The following is a 15,488-nucleotide window of genomic DNA, read 5'->3' on the forward strand; positions in this document are numbered from 1 at the left end:
ACACATAGCTAGCTTGCTAGGTCTGTTCCGATGTACATAACTGGGTGTATACATAATTCATTCCCATGTCCAAGTCCAAATCGGTGCGGTAACTGCCGCTTTTAACGCATTCAACACGTTTTAATCAGCAGTTTCGCGCGGCCCGTGGCGGCAGCGGATGAAGATGCTGCTTCCGACGCTGTCGGCCAACCCGGCCGAAGCCGTGCTTCGACAGCTGCTCGCGAGCGCAGCCGAGCTCGTGGCGGCCGACGAGATGACCGACGCGCGCAGGACGTACCTCGAAGCGCGCCAGAGCTACGTGCGCCTGAAGCTCCAAGTGTTTGGCGAGCCAACGCAGCAAGAGCCATCGTCGCCGCGCAAGTCGTCGCTGCTCCAGGCGCTACCGCCTTCGTGCGAGAGCCTCGGGGAGAAGCTCCGGGAGATTGGCGTCGCGCTCGGTAGCGCGTCCTGGGCAGCGCTCCAAGCGGCCATGGAGGCCAAGACGTGGGACATTGCGCAGCTCGCCGAGTGCCTCATCTACATGCCGACGCCAGAGGCTTGGGCGCTGTACGTCGAGAAGCGGTCGGTCATGGCCGCGGCGCTCGTCTCGGGCCTGCACCCGACCTTGACGCAGTACACAGACGCCGTCGCGGCATTCCTCCGCGCCGACGTGGACGTGGTCGCGATCCTTTGCGACGACAAGACGACGCTCGTGAGTGCGTTTACGAGTGCCAAGTCGCCGATCGCTGACGTGGGCGACCGCCTCAGCCACCTTGTCGCCACCGCGTACGCACCGCCACTGCAGGAGCTGGTCGAGAAGGCCGTGACGTACTTGACGACCGACGTGAACGCGTGGATGCTTGTCAAAGACACCGTGTCGGCCTCCGTTGTGCATTTCGGCGACGTGCGCTTCCATACAGGCAAGAAGCGGACATTCGAGTACCGGTATGCGAACGCGGGGCAGCAGGTCGCGCCGCCGCCCACCCCCACGTCGTCCATGGCGTCCATGTCGTCCATAGCGCGCATCAACGTGCGTCTCAACTCGATCACGGGCTCCCGGCCGTCACTTACGATGCAAATGGCACGGACCGCCAAGGTCAAGGTGCTCTTGGCCGACCCATGTGTCCACGGCGTGTGGCGCTTTGTCCACATTGACCGCGGTGGCTTCGCGGACCACCCGATTCCTTCGAGCTTGCGCCGGTGTCTCTTTGTGTACTTTGACGACCTCGACTTGATAGCGTCGCACTGCAAGCGAAAGGGCAAACTCGAGTTTTGCATCGGGTGGCACGTTCTGGCGTGCGTCAAGACAGCCACGGAGGTCGTGTGGGTCAACGCGATCATCGACGCAGTCCAAAGCGACGCCGGCACGTGCACCGTTGTCAACGCGACGACGCAGAAGCGCTACGACGAGTACCTCATCATGGACACGCATGTGCGTCTCGCGCCAACAGACCCCAAGTGCAGGATACACTCGGGCCAGCGCTGGCTCAACCTCATGGACGACGTCACGCGCGCGGTGGGCGCGCTCGTCAAGGCGCTTCCGGCGAGCGTCGACCTCGACGCGCTCCATCGGCAGCTCTGGTCGGCCCTCGCACCGCCCATGCGCGTGGCCGACTACATCTTTTCGCGCTATTTGCGCACGGTGCTGCATGCGGCGCGGACGACGTCGTCGCCCGGCGTCTCGAGTGCCGTGATTCTCGGGTCCTTTGATGCCACGGGCTTGTACTCGACGGCGATCCATAGCACCTCGGCGCTTGACGAGTACACGCTGCGCGCCCAAGCCGAGACGCTCGCATTGATTTTACATGACATCACCGAGAGCTTGAGCCCGTGTATTCAGACCGGTGGGTTTGCCGAAGTCCTCCGCTTGTACGCCCAAGTCGTGCAAGAAGAAGTGACGGCCTTCGCCCATGCGCTGCAGCGGCTCCTCACCGAGCACGCACTCTCGATGGATGCGGTGCTTGAAGGCGGCGTCGGCTTGATCGTACTGCTCGACACGTGGCGGCTCTCGCGCACGCAGCTGCGCCCGTCACTGGACCGCAGCGCAGCGGCCATGCACTGGACGATCGAGACGCTCGACAAGATCGAGCGCGTTATCAGTGATCTCGTCGCGACGTCCCTCCACTACGTCCACTCGTTTGTAAGTCATATGTTTGTCGCTGGAACGCAGACAAAGTGTCTGCGAGTAGATTCTCCACGAATGCGCGAGTATCTACCTGCCCAGCGTTGTCCACCAAGAGTGGTACGCGATCAAGCCGTATTTCAACAACACGCGCATCTCGGCGGGCCTGCAAGCCATGGTCCTCCGCTTCACGCGCCTGCTTCTGAAGCTCAAGGCCAGCGCGGCGGGACTTGGCCACTCGCGGCAACTTGCCCTCGATATGCTGGGCAGTCTTAGCGTTCACATGGTCCAGTCCGTGCTCGAGCTCTACTCGACGCTGACGCCGTCGCGTGGCCGCTTGGAACAATACCGCATCGACGGCCTGTACTTTGTATTGGGCTTCTACAGTAGCTTGCGTGCGTGCGTGCTCGACCTTGGCGTCGCCGCCGACTCGTCGTGTACGTCGACAAATCTTGGCTCGGTGTTGTGACATGCCAAATAGGGCTTCGGCAGTGCGCAGAAGGGCTGGTCGCATTTCTGAGTCGCTTGGCGCTGCTGTTTGGTCCTCTTAGCGCCATTGAGCACTATGCAAGCACCACCAAGTCGTTCAAGCGGACGCTGCCCGGCATTCTGGGCGCGTACGCCTTGTTGGACCGCCTCGTCACGCCCGTTCTCGCAAGCCTCAAGTGCGCTATCACCGACCACGCGTCCTCGAAATACGTACGTACGACGGAAGCGTCGTGATCTGTCATCGTGACTTGCCTAGCCATGGCATCTGCACGCACTGGTGCCCGACATTGCTGCGCTCCTGACACTCGACCTCGACGTAGGGTGCATGTTGTCGATGCTTCTTTGCACACTTTGCCGTCTAGTGGGCCGGTATACTGGACGAATGCAGCGTCTCCAAGTGGGAAACGGCCACGTGGCTCAAGATGCGTCGCGAAATGGTCAGCTGTACGTACCCTGCGCTGACGCCCGATGAGTGCGTGACCAAGGCGCGACTCCTCACCGTACGTTCCACACGTTTTCTCAGGGCAAGGCGACACTCTGTCTGTAGTTGCTCGGCGAGCCAGCGTGAAGCGACCGCATCTATTTGTCTTATTTAACTATTGTCGTCTTTGTCGTCCATGTCTTCAAAGTGGACGTTTCTGTGCAAGGGTTGACATGTTGGTACTAGCCTTCATGTATGGTACCCTCGAAACATCGAGCTCCGAAAACGTTGCTCATCGAATGAGCGAGAAGGAGGGAAGGAGGGTAGAGCGTCTCACGATAGCGCTCGCTTCCCCAAGCAAAGGACAGTTCCCCGGGATATTCATCGCCAAGAAAGGACTGCCACGCTTTTGTTTCCATGATTGGCCGCGCACACAGTTACCGTATCAAGGGACTGACAAAAAGCGAGAGCGGTGCTACAATGGCGGCCCCGACCGAGCCGCCATCTTGGTCGTCGTCGTTCAAATGCTATAGATAAACTGCCACTCTGCAGCGTGCGCCTGAGGTTCCGTGTCGGAATGCGCTCGTCTGCTGCGCTCGTGCTGCTCGGTGCGTTGGGACTCGATGGTCCACGGAGGCTAACTGTCCAACTGTCGCAGGCGCGACGCTCTCGTACGCGACGAAGACGCCATGGACGCGTGTGTGGCGGTACGGCGCCAAGCAGAACGAACCGACGCCCCGCGCTGCCCACAGCATGGTACTCTGTGACAACGAGACGCTGGTCGTCTATGGCGGCATCGGCGACGAAGAAGACAGCGCCAAGGACGACGCGTGGACGGTACTGCCATCGATCGACGCTGTCGCAAGTAACACTGCCTAGTTCAACCTGACGTCGTTTGCATGGACCAAAGTTGGCGTGGACGGCCCTCGCCCGCACAAGCGCTTCCACCACTCGGCGGTAGGGGTCTTGCGAGATCACAGAGACGGGAGAGTGATTAGGCGGTGCGGCGCTCGCCTGCAAGAGAAATGTACATCTTTGGCGGCATGTCCGTGTGGCAAGAGCTACCGTCGCCCATACTGCACTATGCGCAGACCCAAGACCTCTGGCGCCTCGAACTCGATGCCAATCCGCCCGTCTGGGTGCTTGAGCCTGCGCTGAACGGCCCGAGCAACCGCAGCGAGGCGACCGCGATCACGTTCAACGATCGCATGTATGTCTTTGGGGGTATCGAGTACGACACGAGCTCCACAAGCCGGGGGCACTCGCGCTGTTTCAACGATATTTGGACGTTTGACTATACGACCAAGGTCTGGACGCAGCTGCTTTTGCCGGCCAAGCACGTGCCGTCCCCGCGCTTCTCGCACGCCGCAAGCACAATCACTGGTACGTAGTGTACTTGCTCGGGTCCGAATCAGTGTTCAATCGGGTGTCGGTAGTCGACGGCGTCACATCCATGCTAATCTTTGGCGGCCGCCAATTGACCAAAGACGACGGGTGGGCCCTGCTGGACGACATTTGGCTCTTTTCGTTCGAGGTACCTTTGTCGTTTGGAGAACATTGTCATGCATCGTGTAGACCCATGCGTGGACACAAGTGCACGGCACGCCCGCGTTCAAGCGCGCGTACACGACCATGGTGACGGTCGACAGTGACATGTGGCTCTTTGGCGGCTACTTCAAGTCGGACTACAGCACAAATGGCTACGTCTATGACGACACGGTCCACGCGCGGCTCTCCGGCGCGCACACACAATTCTCCAAAAACAACGAGACTGATATGGACGAGGTATCCATTGCGAACGTTGCACTATTGCAAACGGCATGGTCTTAGGGATACCCGAGCGTCCGGTACTTGCATCGCGCCGTGGCCTGGCAAGGGAAAATGGTCGTCTTTGGCGGTCGCTTCCAGCACGCTCTGGGCGACATGTGGATCCAAGATCTCGACGCGACCTTGCTGCATCCGGTCACGGACGTGCACGAGCTCGAGCGTAGCGATATGAACTCGCTCTACGTCGCCTGTGTGCTGTTTGCGATTTTCACTGTGTTTTTCATTCTCACGCTCGTGCGCTTCCGGCTCCACCACGTGCACGTACGACAACTTGTCTTATGTTCAAACTGACAATTTTGATATATAGCCGACCGCGCCACTGCGCTACGTGCCGCGCGGCGTCTCGAACCAGCGCTTGCTCGAGCTCAAGACGAAAAAGGTACCCTTTATATGGCTCGACCGATGGGACATGGCAGTGCGTAGTACCAAGCGGTGGCGTCCACTGACACCAACGCGGACCAAGTCGACTTGTGCCCGATCTGCCTCGTACGCGCAGCCTGTTACGACTCGCGTTGTACTAAACATGGTGTGCAGGCGGACTTTATAAGTGATGACGACGTGCGCGATCTGCCGTGCAAGCACCTCTTCCATGTCGCTTGCATTGACGAGTGGCTGCGCAAAAACAAGGTACCGTCATACCGACTGTATGGTGTCCTATGACGCATGTAGACCTGCCCCATGTGCAAGCTTGACATTGAGGCCGTGTAATCGCCAACACGAACAACAAGATTGCTTTGGATTTTGGAGTCACGTTGTTGGTCGTCTAGTCGTCCCAGTCGGCGTGCGCAAAGTTGGCGTCGGCAGCGACACCACCCGTCGCGCGCTCGGCTTTGATTGGCACCTTGACCGGCGTGTCATCTTGGTCCCAGTCCTCCGTGACAAAGTTGTTGTCGGCCGCGACCGCTGAGGCTCTACATTTGTCATGTTCCTATGGGGCTCGTTTCGAGATGGCAATATACCCAGGGTGAGCCGCTGCTGGAAGCGACCCCTTGCTTGGCGGCGTCTTCTCGTCGGCTTCTTCATCTTCGTCGTCAAAGTATGCAGACGCTCCTTTGCTGCTTTGCGCGGGTGGCTCTTGGTTTCGGTCCTCTTCGTCATCCTCGTCGTGCACTGAATCGTCGTTATGACGCTTGGGGGTCATAGTGACGACGCTGTCGTCATCGTCGCTGTCGGCTTCGCTCCTTGCCGTCGGCGCATTATTGAGCGCCTCCATATCCGTCGAGAGGTGGCGCTCCGGCGCCCTAACCTCTCATGACAACCTAGCTGTGTGTCGTGTACAGTACGCGACGTCATGGAACCGGTCATCGTCGTCGTCATCGTTGTCACTGTCGTTGGACGCGTCCACTTTGGCTACGCGGCCAAAATTACACTGCTGTAGCACAGATCCAGACATACGAGACGGCGCGGGCTCGTCAACGTCATGTTGAAGCGACCGCCTGTGCAAGTTTAAACCGCGTAGGAGCTGGTGGTGCCTACTTGGCTGGCGGATGCTCGTCGTCGGCCTCTTCGTTTTCGTCCTCCGAGTCTGAAAACTGCAGCGGCTCCGTCGCGGTCAAGTGCGCCTTGGGGCCCACGCGCGGCTCACTCGTGCATTTGACTTCGACACTACACTCAACGCTCGATGCCGGGGTGAAGAGCAAGGTAGCAAGAGGTACGTGGATCGCGCCGGCGGCACCGCAACGTCCTTGGCATCTGCCTCGTCCTCGCCTTCGCTGCTCTCCGAGTCAGCGCTGGGGGGCGGCAGCGATCGCTCACTCGGCTTGACGTCGGCGACGTAGCTCTACCTCGAGAGTCATGGACTTTAGCTCTTTGTGAAGACGTCACCTTGCGCTCCCGGTCCACGAGTGGTTCTACGCGCAATTTGCACCGAGTGTTTCGTCCGGCGAGACTACCTGCGACGGCCTTGCGCTCGGCCTTGGCGTCCGTCTCGCCCTTGGCTTCTACATCATCATGTTAGTGATCGTATTTGGTGTGGACACCAGTCGACCTCGGTGCGCCTTGGCGGCGGCGGCCGGCTCCTTGCTGCCCTCGTCGACGCCTTCTACGGCGTGTTGTGACAAAGCCATCGAAGAGGGATGTACCAAACGTGGCCATGAGCGACGAAGGTACGATCGCGGTGGACTTGGGCAATACGAGCGGCGGCGGGAATCGCAGCGCTTGGAGGCTCTCGGCCCAAAGTTTGTGCTCGGCCGCCGTCTCGCCCTTGACCCGCAGTGTGCGCGACGGCGACGCAATCTCAATCAAGTTCTACGCCCGTTTGCGTTCGATATGGTCATATTGTACACGAGACGTACGGGCTTGACGTTGATCTTGGTGACGTCTTCGAGGTAGATCCAGCCACGCACCTCCTTGGCCTTTCTACAGCAAACGTTGCCGATACGACACGCAAGTGGCGAGCGTACTTGGCCTTGAAGTAGCTCAAAATGAGACGGTGCATCGAGACGTCGTCGTCGGGGTTGGCGACGTCGACCTTGAACCAGCGCTTGTTGCTCGACGACCCAAAGAATTTTTCCTTGCTGTTGTATTTGACGAGCCAGCCTTCGAGCACGTTGATGTCGACGCCGTGGTCTACGGCGAGTCGATATTCTAGTTAGTTGAAACTTCAGTACGTACAGATTCGCTTCGTGGCCATGGTTCCGGGATCGCACGGCAGATTCTCCAACTAGTTGGCGTCGACGACACAAGGCGGCTTCGGTTTCGTCCGAAACCCATTCCTATCCGGACGACCTAACCGGACGATGGAAATAGTGTATGGTACATCCTTGTTGCTTGACGTCAGTGCAAGCCACGTGGCTGTGGAGCTACGCCAGGGCGATCCCGAGACGTATTGGATCGTTGTGGGTGCTACTGTATGTGACCTTGTCGCTTGCATCGAGAGCGTGTGATAGTGTGCGAGAAGCGACAACGACGTTTGGCATCGTAGGACTTGAAATAATGTATGTTTAGTGGAATCGACTGTACTTTCGACTAACTAGAATATTTTAATTCGTCCAAATTTTGTTGAACTACCGTTTGGCCATTTCGTTGCAACGGCGATGGAGGAAGAGCAGTTGATGGGCCGCGTCGCCGACCTCTATGGCGGCGACCAGGGCCTCGCGGCCATCGGCAAGGACGTTGGCCTTGGCCATGACATCCTCACGCCCCGGAAGAAGGTGACGGTCATGATCATTGGCAACCACAGCGCGGGCAAGTCGTCGTTCATCAACTGGTACGTGGGCGAAGACATCCAGCGGACGGGCGTCGCGATCGAGACGCAAGGCTTTACGTTCATCACGAGTGGCATGAAGCGAACGCTGGCGCCGATCAAGGGCGACTCAACGCTGCTCTTGTACCCGCACTTGATGCCGCTCTCCAAGGAGTACGGCAAGTCGCTCGTCGAGAACCTCACGACGCACGTGAGCACGTCGACGGCGCGCCACTTCAAGGTCGTCGATTTTTGCGACACGCCCGGCCTTGTCGACGGCGACATTGCCTACCCGTTCGACGTCAACGCGGCGATCGTGAGCATGGCCGCGTACGCCGACCTCATCTTTGTCTTCCTCGACCCGATGGGCCAAGGTACGTTCATGTGCATTCGAGTACGATGTGATCGCATCATGGGTAGCGCTCTGCAGTCGCACGATGAACGTGGTCAAGGCGCTCAACGCGAACGGCCAGTTTGCAGACAAGATGAAGTACTACCTCACCAAGGCCGACACGGTCACGGACTCGAAGGAGATGATGAAGCTCATGGTGCAGATCACGCAAAACATCAAGGCCAACATCCAGAACCAGCACGGCCTCGAGATCCCGTCCATTTGGATTCAGAAGCCGCACATGCCGACGCCGCCTGAGCATCTCGCGCAGCTCAACCAGATCGACTCGGTCTGCGACGTCATTGAGCAGTCGATCCACCAGAAGGTTCAAGACAATTTGAGCCAAGTCGAGCGCGACTGCGACCGTGTCCGCGAGACGATTCGCGGGTACCCTTCTTACTTGGTCCAACAACGACGCTCCATGCCTATTCGTTCGTAGACTCTTGCTGAAGGACGAGTTGCAGCGCGCGGCCAAGCGCTCACGCCAGCTCGTGGCTACGAGCTTTGCAGTCTCGGCATGGGTCGTGCCCCTTGTCACGTTTGTGCTGCTCGTCGTACGCCTCGAGCATTGCTCTCTAGGTGTGTCATTGACATGGGGTTAGGGCGAGTACAAGACGTCGTTGCCGCGTGCGATCCTCGAGGCCGATGTTATCATGGACGTTATCGAGAACGTGCACGCAGCGTTCCGCCCGCTTGTGCTCGACCCGTCGGCGCCCCTTGGTCTGTTGAGCACGCTCAAGCTGCTCGGGTCGTCGGTGGTTTTGTTTGTACTTCTCAACGCCGTCACGCAGGTACCTCGGGATGGTGTCGTATACCAGTTGAAACTCGACTGATGGACTAGTTTGTCAAGACCCGCGCGCGCAACTTTGAGACGCAGACACGCGATACGGTCGCGCGGTGGACGTAGGCCTCTGAGTGACAAAGACCTTGGTGTCATGAGTCGCCTGTGTAGGAGCTACGACCGTGTGCTCGACGACATCTTGGCCAGCCGTCTTGAACTCTTCCGCGAATACGTTTCGGCGTACACGGCCGCGCAATAATCGTTCACGACGTCGATGACGTCGTCGCAGTCGAGTTGAAATGGTGTCCTTTGCCAAGGACTACCCTAAACCTAATACTACTTGAAAGGGCAACTTGAGTTGTCGACATGGCTCTGCTTGATGCCGATCGGACACTATAGCGCACGACATCGAGTATAAACCAGTGTCTACCGCTCGACTAGAAGACTACTAGTAGAACCACCACTTCTTGACTCTGTAGAACTGGTGTCGACGATTCATATGCTGGTGTCCTACGCACGGTCGCGTGGAGAGTGTTTGATGCACTCGAATCACTCGGCGCGCAAAGTGGGCACCAACATTCGTTTGGCTGGAATGATGGGCACATCAAAATGACGGTACAGCGACCACTCACATGCACCCAACAGCATGGTTGCTGCTCGAGGACGTCATTTTTGGATTTGCCAGCCATGCATCAAAGCAACAAGAAGGCTGCCGAGTACAAGACATTTGAGCCGGCACCCCGCCTTCACCCGCAGGACGACGCCAACATCGTATCGCGTCTGACATTTCATTGGACCAAGCCGTTGCTTCGGCTCGGAAACGCCCGGCAGCTTGCGTCCAGCGACCTCTGGCAGCTCCAGAGCGCCAACAAGGTCGAACCGCTCACGGCGCATTTTGAAAACGCCTACGCGCGCAAGAACAAGGACCTTCTCTCGTCCTTCTTTGCGATCTATTGGAGCCGCTTCGCCTGCATTGGCCTTATGCAGCTCTTCACCGTGCTCGCCGACTTGTACGGTCCTGGCTACGTCCTCGGCAAGATCATTCGCGCTGTCGAGGCGCCCGTTCTTGACACGACGTACGTACTCCAGCTCATTGGGTCGCTCTACCTTGTGCAAGTGACGGCCGCGTTCATCAAGGGCCATTTAACGTACCTCAACGACGTCATTGGCATCCAGTTCTCTTCAGCGCTGCGCTCGATGCTCTTCAAGAAGGCTCTGCGCTTGGACGCGTCCTCCAAGAAGGAGAAGACCGCCGGTGACATTGCCAACCTCTTCTCGATTGACACCATCAACGTCATGAGCTTTGCGACAAGCATCCACTCGATGTGGATCGTACCGCTTCAAATCGCAATTGTCCTTGATCTCCTCTACACGATTGTGGGCTGGGCCATCTTTGTCGGCCTCGGCGCCGTCGTCGCGGGCCTTCTGGGTGCCGAGCAAGAACGCTGTTTCAAGCTCAAGGACGCTCGCCTATATGGTAAGTCTCTCGAGACGTCCATGATCGCACCCGAGCGCACAAGAGTACATCGCGATCGAGTCCGATGGCGCGCGCGTCACCTCTGTCGCCACCGCCAACTGGCCCACGGCCGGTGCCGTCACCTTTGACAACGTCAGCTTCCGCTACAAGCCTAACGACCCGCTCGTGGTCAAGCACGTCTCGTTCGAGGTCGCGGGGGTGAGAAGATTGGCATCGTGGGCCGCACCGGCGCAGGCAAGAGCAGCCTCATGATGGCGCTCTTCCGCATGAACGACGTCGCATCCGGGTCCATCTCGATTGACGGCGTCGACATTGCCTCCGTGGGTCTCCGCACGCTGCGCAGCCACCTCGCGATCATTCCGCAAAACCCCGTCCTCTTCAAGGGCACGCTGCGCAACTACTTGGATCCGTTCGACGAGTACGACGACGCAGCGCTCTGGGATGTCCTCCAGAAGGTGCAGATGGTCGACCGCGTCTCGCAGCACGACGAGAAGCTCCTCGGGCCCGTGGACGAGAACGGCGAGAACTTTAGCGTCGGCGAGCGCCAAATGCTGTGCATGGCCCGCGCGCTCCTTCGGCAAGCCAAGGTCGTCGTGCTGGACGAAGCGACGGCGGCCATCGACCACACAACAGACAAGGTGCTGCAGCGCGTGATCCGGACCGAGTTTGCGACGTCGACGGTGCTCACGATCGCGCACCGCTTGGACACGGTCTTGGACTGCGACCGGATTCTGGTGTTTGACCAAGGCGCGTTGGCGCAGAGCGGGACGCCGCAGGCGCTCGTAGCCGCGGGCGATGGCATCTTCTTTGAGCTCGTCCACGAAGGCGGGTACACGGACAAGATGACGGTCCACTGTACCGACGTAGACGAGGCGTGAGCGCGATGGACGACATACTACGTAGCTCACTTTATTTGCAGCTAAATATGAAATGGCGGCCCTCTGTGTGTGTGTGTCCAATAGCCCGAGAGCAAACATGCGTACAACATTGTCTGTTGAGATTACAAGAAAAAAAGGTCGTCGTCCGAGACGGCAAGGAGCTCGTACGTGTTCTTGCTGCGCGTCGTCGGCTCGGTGGAAGGCATAGCTGGGAATTCGTCACGTGTCGCGACCGCCTGGCTCGCAGTGGTCAAAGGATCGTCGACCGCAGTGACGAGCTTCGACAGCTGAAAGCACCATTGCAACTGTGGCAGTGGCATCAACGGGGACTTCAACCGTGCCGTACCAGTCGACGTGCGGCGGCAAAGAGGCAGCAGCGGGCGCCCGAGGTAGCGCATGCAATGGCCGGAGGTCTGACGAAGAAGAGACATGCTGCTTGGGAGCTGAGCGTTGCTTGGTCAAGGGCAAAAGCAGAAATGACGTGGTGTTGCGTGACGCTCGCAATCGATTTGCCCTTGAACCCGTTTCGGATACGCGTATCTTTTGGGTTATTGCCCCGGTTTGGCCCACACTATCCGTATAAAAAGCAAACACCTCGTGTTATCCGGACATTTGAGGCGGTTTTACCCATTTCACCCAATTTTGCCCACCGGATGCGAGAGCCCTGTGTAAATCCCAGAGGGTAGGCCGCCGTCAGCAGGCCACCGCCACTTGCGCAGAGTTGTCCAGCGCACAAAAGACTACCCGTTTATAGCTAGCTAGCTAGTGCAAATTGCGCCGTGGGAGGAGCCATCTCTGTTCTGAGCAAGAGTTAAAAAGGCGAGGAGATGGTTTCAACTGGTCGAGTGGTATTAGCCATGAGGTCTGAGTGTAAAGCCGCGAAGCTACAGAGCACTACCAGCCGCCGCAGCAGCCGCAACCGCACCCGGGACCGTGGCCCCAACCACCGCAACCACCCCAGCCACCGCCCCAGCCACCGCCCCAGCCACCACCCCAGCGACCACGCCAGCCACCGCCCCAGCCGCGACCAAACCCGCGTCCGTACCATTCGTGGTCCATGGCGTGGTAGGGCATGGCTTCGACAAAGTGTTCTTCCTTGGTCGTTGTCGTCCCGGCGCTCGTCGGAGGTGCCGCCGTCGCAAGAGTGCACAAGGCTGCAAGGATCGTCGTCTTCATGATGGAGAGGTGGGCAATCGCAAAATGACAAGGAGGCAGACAACCAACTCGCTAGTCGACTTCTCTCAACAAATCCCGTGGTGTTGATGGACGCGTCAAGAAACCGAACGCTAGTCGCAGGTCACATCAACCTCTGCCCTGTCTCCAGCTCATGAAGGGCGGTGAGTCTGTGCACCGTCTATAGGACTTGTACCGTTAGCTCTGGTGCCTACTAGTACCGAGTGGTCGAGGAAACCAGTAGTTTAGAGGGCACAATATTGTCCACTTAGCTACGTGTCGTTGACAGATAAATCAGATGTATATACTTATTAAAACCGAGGCGAACTACTTATCCAAAGAATGCTGGACAATGTGTACACTTCATGGCGCCGCCGTGGGACTTGTCGGTGCGGTCGAGTACCTCGATCCTTCTTAGGCGCCATGGAGAGCGTTGCGATCGTCTCCATCGTCGTCCTCGTTATCATCGCTCTCGTCGGTGGTGCGGAAGAGCACGTACTCGTCGCGCGGCGCGGCTTGGTTGCGGAGGAAGACAAACACGGCGGCACCGCCAATGCCGAGCGACGCGCACATGTTGGCGACGCAGTAGTACATGCTCTCGCCGACCTCGAGGCCGTACGGGAAGATGCTGCTCGGCGTAAGGAGCGGGAAGGTCACGAGGAGCATGCCGGCGTCAAAGCCGAGCTGCAGCGCACGAATCGCGAGGCACCAGAGCGGGTTGTACGCGATCGTTCGGTACCCGACGTAGAGTCCCGAGATGGACAGCGTGAGCGAGAGGAACCCGAGGCTCTGGAGCGAGCTCATGGCGTCGCAGACAGGCGAGTGATGCAAGTCGGCGTGGCGACACGCCTCCTTCCACAGCGTGCAGATCGTCGTCGAGTTGGCGCCCACGTCTAGAGCTACATGTCATGATGGAATTCATGAAGACACGTACGGGACGTGAGGCAGTACTCCCAGAACGAGAGCTCCCAGCGGACGCCGGTCGCGGTCGTCAGGTGGCGTTCGCTCGCCATGGCCACGACGTCGGCAAAGGGCGTCGCCCGCCCGAGATAGACGTCCTTTCGCAGCCATGTGCTCGACGCGCTGAGGTAGACGGTCACGAGCAGCAGCGACGAGACTGAGAGCACGAGCAGGAGCGCGCGCTCGGTCGCCCATGCAGTCGTTTGCACCATGCTGCCACCGATCCAAGATCAGCTGTCCGCAAGTGTGACACCACCATATCCGGATACCCTTCTCGATAATTGCCTTGTTCCGTACACACCCATCAACAGACAGCACTTGGAGTGCACAGAGGACACTGGAAGATAGATAGATAGATAGATAGATAGATAGATAGATAGATAGATAGATAGATAGATAGATAGATAGATCATTCCGGAACACACCGCAGAGGTAGATATATTGTCCTCCCTTTTGGGTCGTGACACCGGCCTTCCTCGCCGCTGTCATGTCCCGACAAGACGATGGCGACCTTCTGGCAGGTCATGCGGCTAGCGAGCGTCAAGAGATTGCGCTCCAGGGTCGTTTTGGTAGGCTCATCCGCTTCCCACAAGCGCTCGGCCAGCGCATGGAGACTCCAGATACCGCAGTCTTCCTTGCGATCTTGGGCCCTGCATCAGTAATGCAGTGCAGGACCGTGTCCTTCACGCGGTCCACGCTAGGAGCCAGCAGCGCTTCCTCGTGATCGCCTCCAGACGGTCCGAGCCCAAGGCAAAGACGTTGTCCAAGTGCACCGACCGAAGACAGTAAGTTGTTGCAAAAGCAATCTTGGTGCCATGAAGCCCTGAACGCTCCAGCCGGAGGTGCTCGAGAGCTGAGAGCTGCGGTAGCTTGGACAGCAGGGCGCGGCCGAGATGGACGATGTCCATGGTCGAGATGGCATGTGACTTCAAGGCTGCGCAGCCCGTCCGACCAGATCACACAGAGACCTACGAGCGTGGACGACGACGAGAGCGCTACCGCCAGCGTCGCATCGGCAAACACGCCAAAGTTGCGAATAGTCACGTGGCGCGCACGGCCAGATGCGAGGCAGCTCTCGATCGCGACAATGGCGGACGGCGCTAGGTCATTGCTGCCCGTGGCCGGCGCAGTGGGCAGGTGACGTCACAGCCTCGACGAGGCCCGACTCGGCCGGGATGCACGCGCGAAGGAGGTTCGTACAACGCACAAGCATGCGGCAAAGCTCGTCGCGGTGCGCAGGTCACGCATGTCGATACCTGTCATCTTGGCGTCACGACAAACTTGCGGTAGGGCGGGCAAAACGCGGGGTCGTGGCTCGCAGGCCACTGCATATTGCAGCACACACCGTCGATGCACACGTTGTTGAAGACGGTTATGGCCGTGCAGATACAGCCGATGTCGGCGACCGTGGTGCTGTTGAGGTACGCCTGCGGCCAATGCTTCCCTCCGCGCGGCAGCGTCAAGAGGCCAAGGAGCGCCGTCAGCGCCGGCGTCCTCACGGCCAACGACATCGCGCGCAAGAACGGCACTACGTCCTTGGGCGGGGCCGAGTAGTGCACAATGGCGACGAGGATTGTCCTCGTCGAGCACCGACGCTGCAGCCAGGCGAGCCCGAGCCATGAACCGGTATCCGGATGACAACCGCCGACCGTCTGTCCCTCACACTGCCCCTACTGCCACCACTAGCAGGGGACAGCCACCACTGTGTCCTTCAACCCTCCTATGCTGTCATATAGCCCATCAATGAACAAACTCGTCGCATTGAGCAAGCCACGCCGGCAGGTACTACCTGTGCGAATCGCAGCA

The 15,488-nt window shown here is 58.9% G+C and overlaps 8 protein-coding genes across 10 annotated transcripts; 4 read left to right on the plus strand and 4 right to left on the minus strand.

Annotated features, from left to right (window-relative positions):
* Nucleotides 1-116: 116 nt before the first annotated feature.
* SDRG_07652 lies at nt 117-3,208 on the plus strand. 2 transcript variants are annotated; one of them, XM_008613498.1, is made up of 6 exons: nt 117-2,119; nt 2,169-2,538; nt 2,583-2,800; nt 2,847-2,906; nt 2,953-3,090; nt 3,138-3,208. In XM_008613498.1, the coding sequence occupies exons 1-6, from the start codon at nt 158-160 to the stop codon at nt 3,156-3,158; spliced, it is 2,769 nt and encodes a 922-aa protein (XP_008611720.1). In that variant the 5' UTR covers nt 117-157; the 3' UTR covers nt 3,159-3,208. The 2 variants fall into 2 exon arrangements, with proteins under 2 accessions (XP_008611720.1, XP_008611721.1); XM_008613499.1 differs by lacking the exons at nt 2,847-2,906; nt 2,953-3,090; nt 3,138-3,208 and having other exon boundaries at nt 2,583-2,843.
* Nucleotides 3,209-3,512: 304 nt separating this feature from the next.
* SDRG_07653 (hypothetical protein) lies at nt 3,513-5,577 on the plus strand. The gene is made up of 11 exons (XM_008613500.1): nt 3,513-3,619; nt 3,670-3,848; nt 3,891-3,968; nt 4,010-4,394; nt 4,448-4,545; nt 4,587-4,796; nt 4,842-5,111; nt 5,146-5,217; nt 5,262-5,324; nt 5,373-5,465; nt 5,508-5,577. The coding sequence occupies exons 1-11, from the start codon at nt 3,589-3,591 to the stop codon at nt 5,544-5,546; spliced, it is 1,518 nt and encodes a 505-aa protein (XP_008611722.1). The 5' UTR covers nt 3,513-3,588; the 3' UTR covers nt 5,547-5,577.
* On the minus strand, nt 5,407-7,515 carry SDRG_07654 (the record flags this gene model as incomplete). Of its 2 annotated transcripts, none has more annotated exons than XM_008613502.1 (13): nt 7,452-7,515; nt 7,241-7,406; nt 7,133-7,196; nt 6,920-7,085; nt 6,826-6,876; nt 6,731-6,778; nt 6,663-6,688; nt 6,494-6,618; nt 6,315-6,443; nt 6,234-6,274; nt 6,122-6,188; nt 5,798-6,079; nt 5,407-5,749 (listed from the first exon to the last, which is right to left on the minus strand). In XM_008613502.1, the coding sequence occupies exons 1-13, from the start codon at nt 7,468-7,470 to the stop codon at nt 5,602-5,604; spliced, it is 1,332 nt and encodes a 443-aa protein (XP_008611724.1). In that variant the 5' UTR covers nt 7,471-7,515. The 2 variants fall into 2 exon arrangements, with proteins under 2 accessions (XP_008611724.1, XP_008611723.1); XM_008613501.1 differs by having other exon boundaries at nt 5,602-5,749; nt 6,826-6,879; nt 7,452-7,470.
* A 317-nt stretch (nt 7,516-7,832) lies between these two features.
* SDRG_07655 (hypothetical protein) lies at nt 7,833-9,587 on the plus strand. Its single transcript, XM_008613503.1, has 6 exons — nt 7,833-8,396; nt 8,443-8,800; nt 8,853-8,967; nt 9,016-9,204; nt 9,255-9,316; nt 9,366-9,587. Exons 1-6 carry the CDS (start codon nt 7,874-7,876, stop codon nt 9,451-9,453), a joined length of 1,335 nt encoding a protein of 444 aa, XP_008611725.1. The 5' UTR covers nt 7,833-7,873; the 3' UTR covers nt 9,454-9,587.
* A 294-nt stretch (nt 9,588-9,881) lies between these two features.
* SDRG_07656 (hypothetical protein) lies at nt 9,882-11,609 on the plus strand (the record flags this gene model as incomplete). Its single annotated transcript, XM_008613504.1, has 3 exons — nt 9,882-10,671; nt 10,715-10,836; nt 10,878-11,609. 3 exons carry the CDS (start codon nt 9,882-9,884, stop codon nt 11,547-11,549), a joined length of 1,584 nt encoding a protein of 527 aa, XP_008611726.1. The 3' UTR covers nt 11,550-11,609.
* A 62-nt stretch (nt 11,610-11,671) lies between these two features.
* On the minus strand, nt 11,672-12,725 carry SDRG_07657 (hypothetical protein; the record flags this gene model as incomplete). The annotated part of the gene is made up of 3 exons (XM_008613505.1): nt 11,672-11,836; nt 11,886-11,962; nt 12,506-12,725. The coding sequence occupies 3 exons, from the start codon at nt 12,723-12,725 to the stop codon at nt 11,672-11,674; spliced, it is 462 nt and encodes a 153-aa protein (XP_008611727.1).
* Nucleotides 12,726-13,136: 411 nt separating this feature from the next.
* On the minus strand, nt 13,137-14,590 carry SDRG_07658 (hypothetical protein; the record flags this gene model as incomplete). Its single annotated transcript, XM_008613506.1, has 4 exons — nt 13,137-13,615; nt 13,657-13,895; nt 14,150-14,332; nt 14,379-14,590. 4 exons carry the CDS (start codon nt 14,588-14,590, stop codon nt 13,137-13,139), a joined length of 1,113 nt encoding a protein of 370 aa, XP_008611728.1.
* Nucleotides 14,591-14,787: 197 nt separating this feature from the next.
* On the minus strand, nt 14,788-15,299 carry SDRG_07659 (hypothetical protein; the record flags this gene model as incomplete). The annotated part of the gene is made up of 2 exons (XM_008613507.1): nt 14,957-15,299; nt 14,788-14,904 (listed from the first exon to the last, which is right to left on the minus strand). Exons 1-2 carry the CDS (start codon nt 15,191-15,193, stop codon nt 14,788-14,790), a joined length of 354 nt encoding a protein of 117 aa, XP_008611729.1. The 5' UTR covers nt 15,194-15,299.
* Nucleotides 15,300-15,488: the final 189 nt, after the last annotated feature.

The sequence above is a fragment of the Saprolegnia diclina genome (genome assembly GCF_000281045.1).
Source record: "Saprolegnia diclina VS20 unplaced genomic scaffold supercont1.22, whole genome shotgun sequence".
Taxonomy (NCBI): Eukaryota; Oomycota; class Saprolegniomycetes; order Saprolegniales; family Saprolegniaceae; genus Saprolegnia; species Saprolegnia diclina.

Excerpts from the sequence above, each read along its gene's own strand:
- SDRG_07652 (XM_008613498.1), top strand. The coding sequence starts at position 158 with ATGAAGATGCTGCTTCCGACGCTGTCGGCCAACCCGGCCGAAGCCGTG. Across the intron at positions 2,120-2,168 it reads TCCACTACGTCCACTCGTTT|ATTCTCCACGAATGCGCGAG; the intron begins GTAAGTCATATG and ends GTCTGCGAGTAG. Across the intron at positions 2,801-2,846 it reads ACCACGCGTCCTCGAAATAC|CCATGGCATCTGCACGCACT; the intron begins GTACGTACGACG and ends TGACTTGCCTAG.
- SDRG_07653 (XM_008613500.1), top strand. The coding sequence starts at position 3,589 with ATGCGCTCGTCTGCTGCGCTCGTGCTGCTCG. Across the intron at positions 3,849-3,890 it reads CCAAGGACGACGCGTGGACG|TTCAACCTGACGTCGTTTGC; the intron begins GTACTGCCATCG and ends AACACTGCCTAG. Across the intron at positions 5,325-5,372 it reads ACTTGTGCCCGATCTGCCTC|GCGGACTTTATAAGTGATGA; the intron begins GTACGCGCAGCC and ends CATGGTGTGCAG.
- SDRG_07655 (XM_008613503.1), top strand. The coding sequence starts at position 7,874 with ATGGAGGAAGAGCAGTTGATGGGCCGCGTCGCCGACCTCTATGGCGGC. Across the intron at positions 8,397-8,442 it reads CCTCGACCCGATGGGCCAAG|CGCTCTGCAGTCGCACGATG; the intron begins GTACGTTCATGT and ends CATCATGGGTAG. Across the intron at positions 9,205-9,254 it reads TTCTCAACGCCGTCACGCAG|TTTGTCAAGACCCGCGCGCG; the intron begins GTACCTCGGGAT and ends CTGATGGACTAG.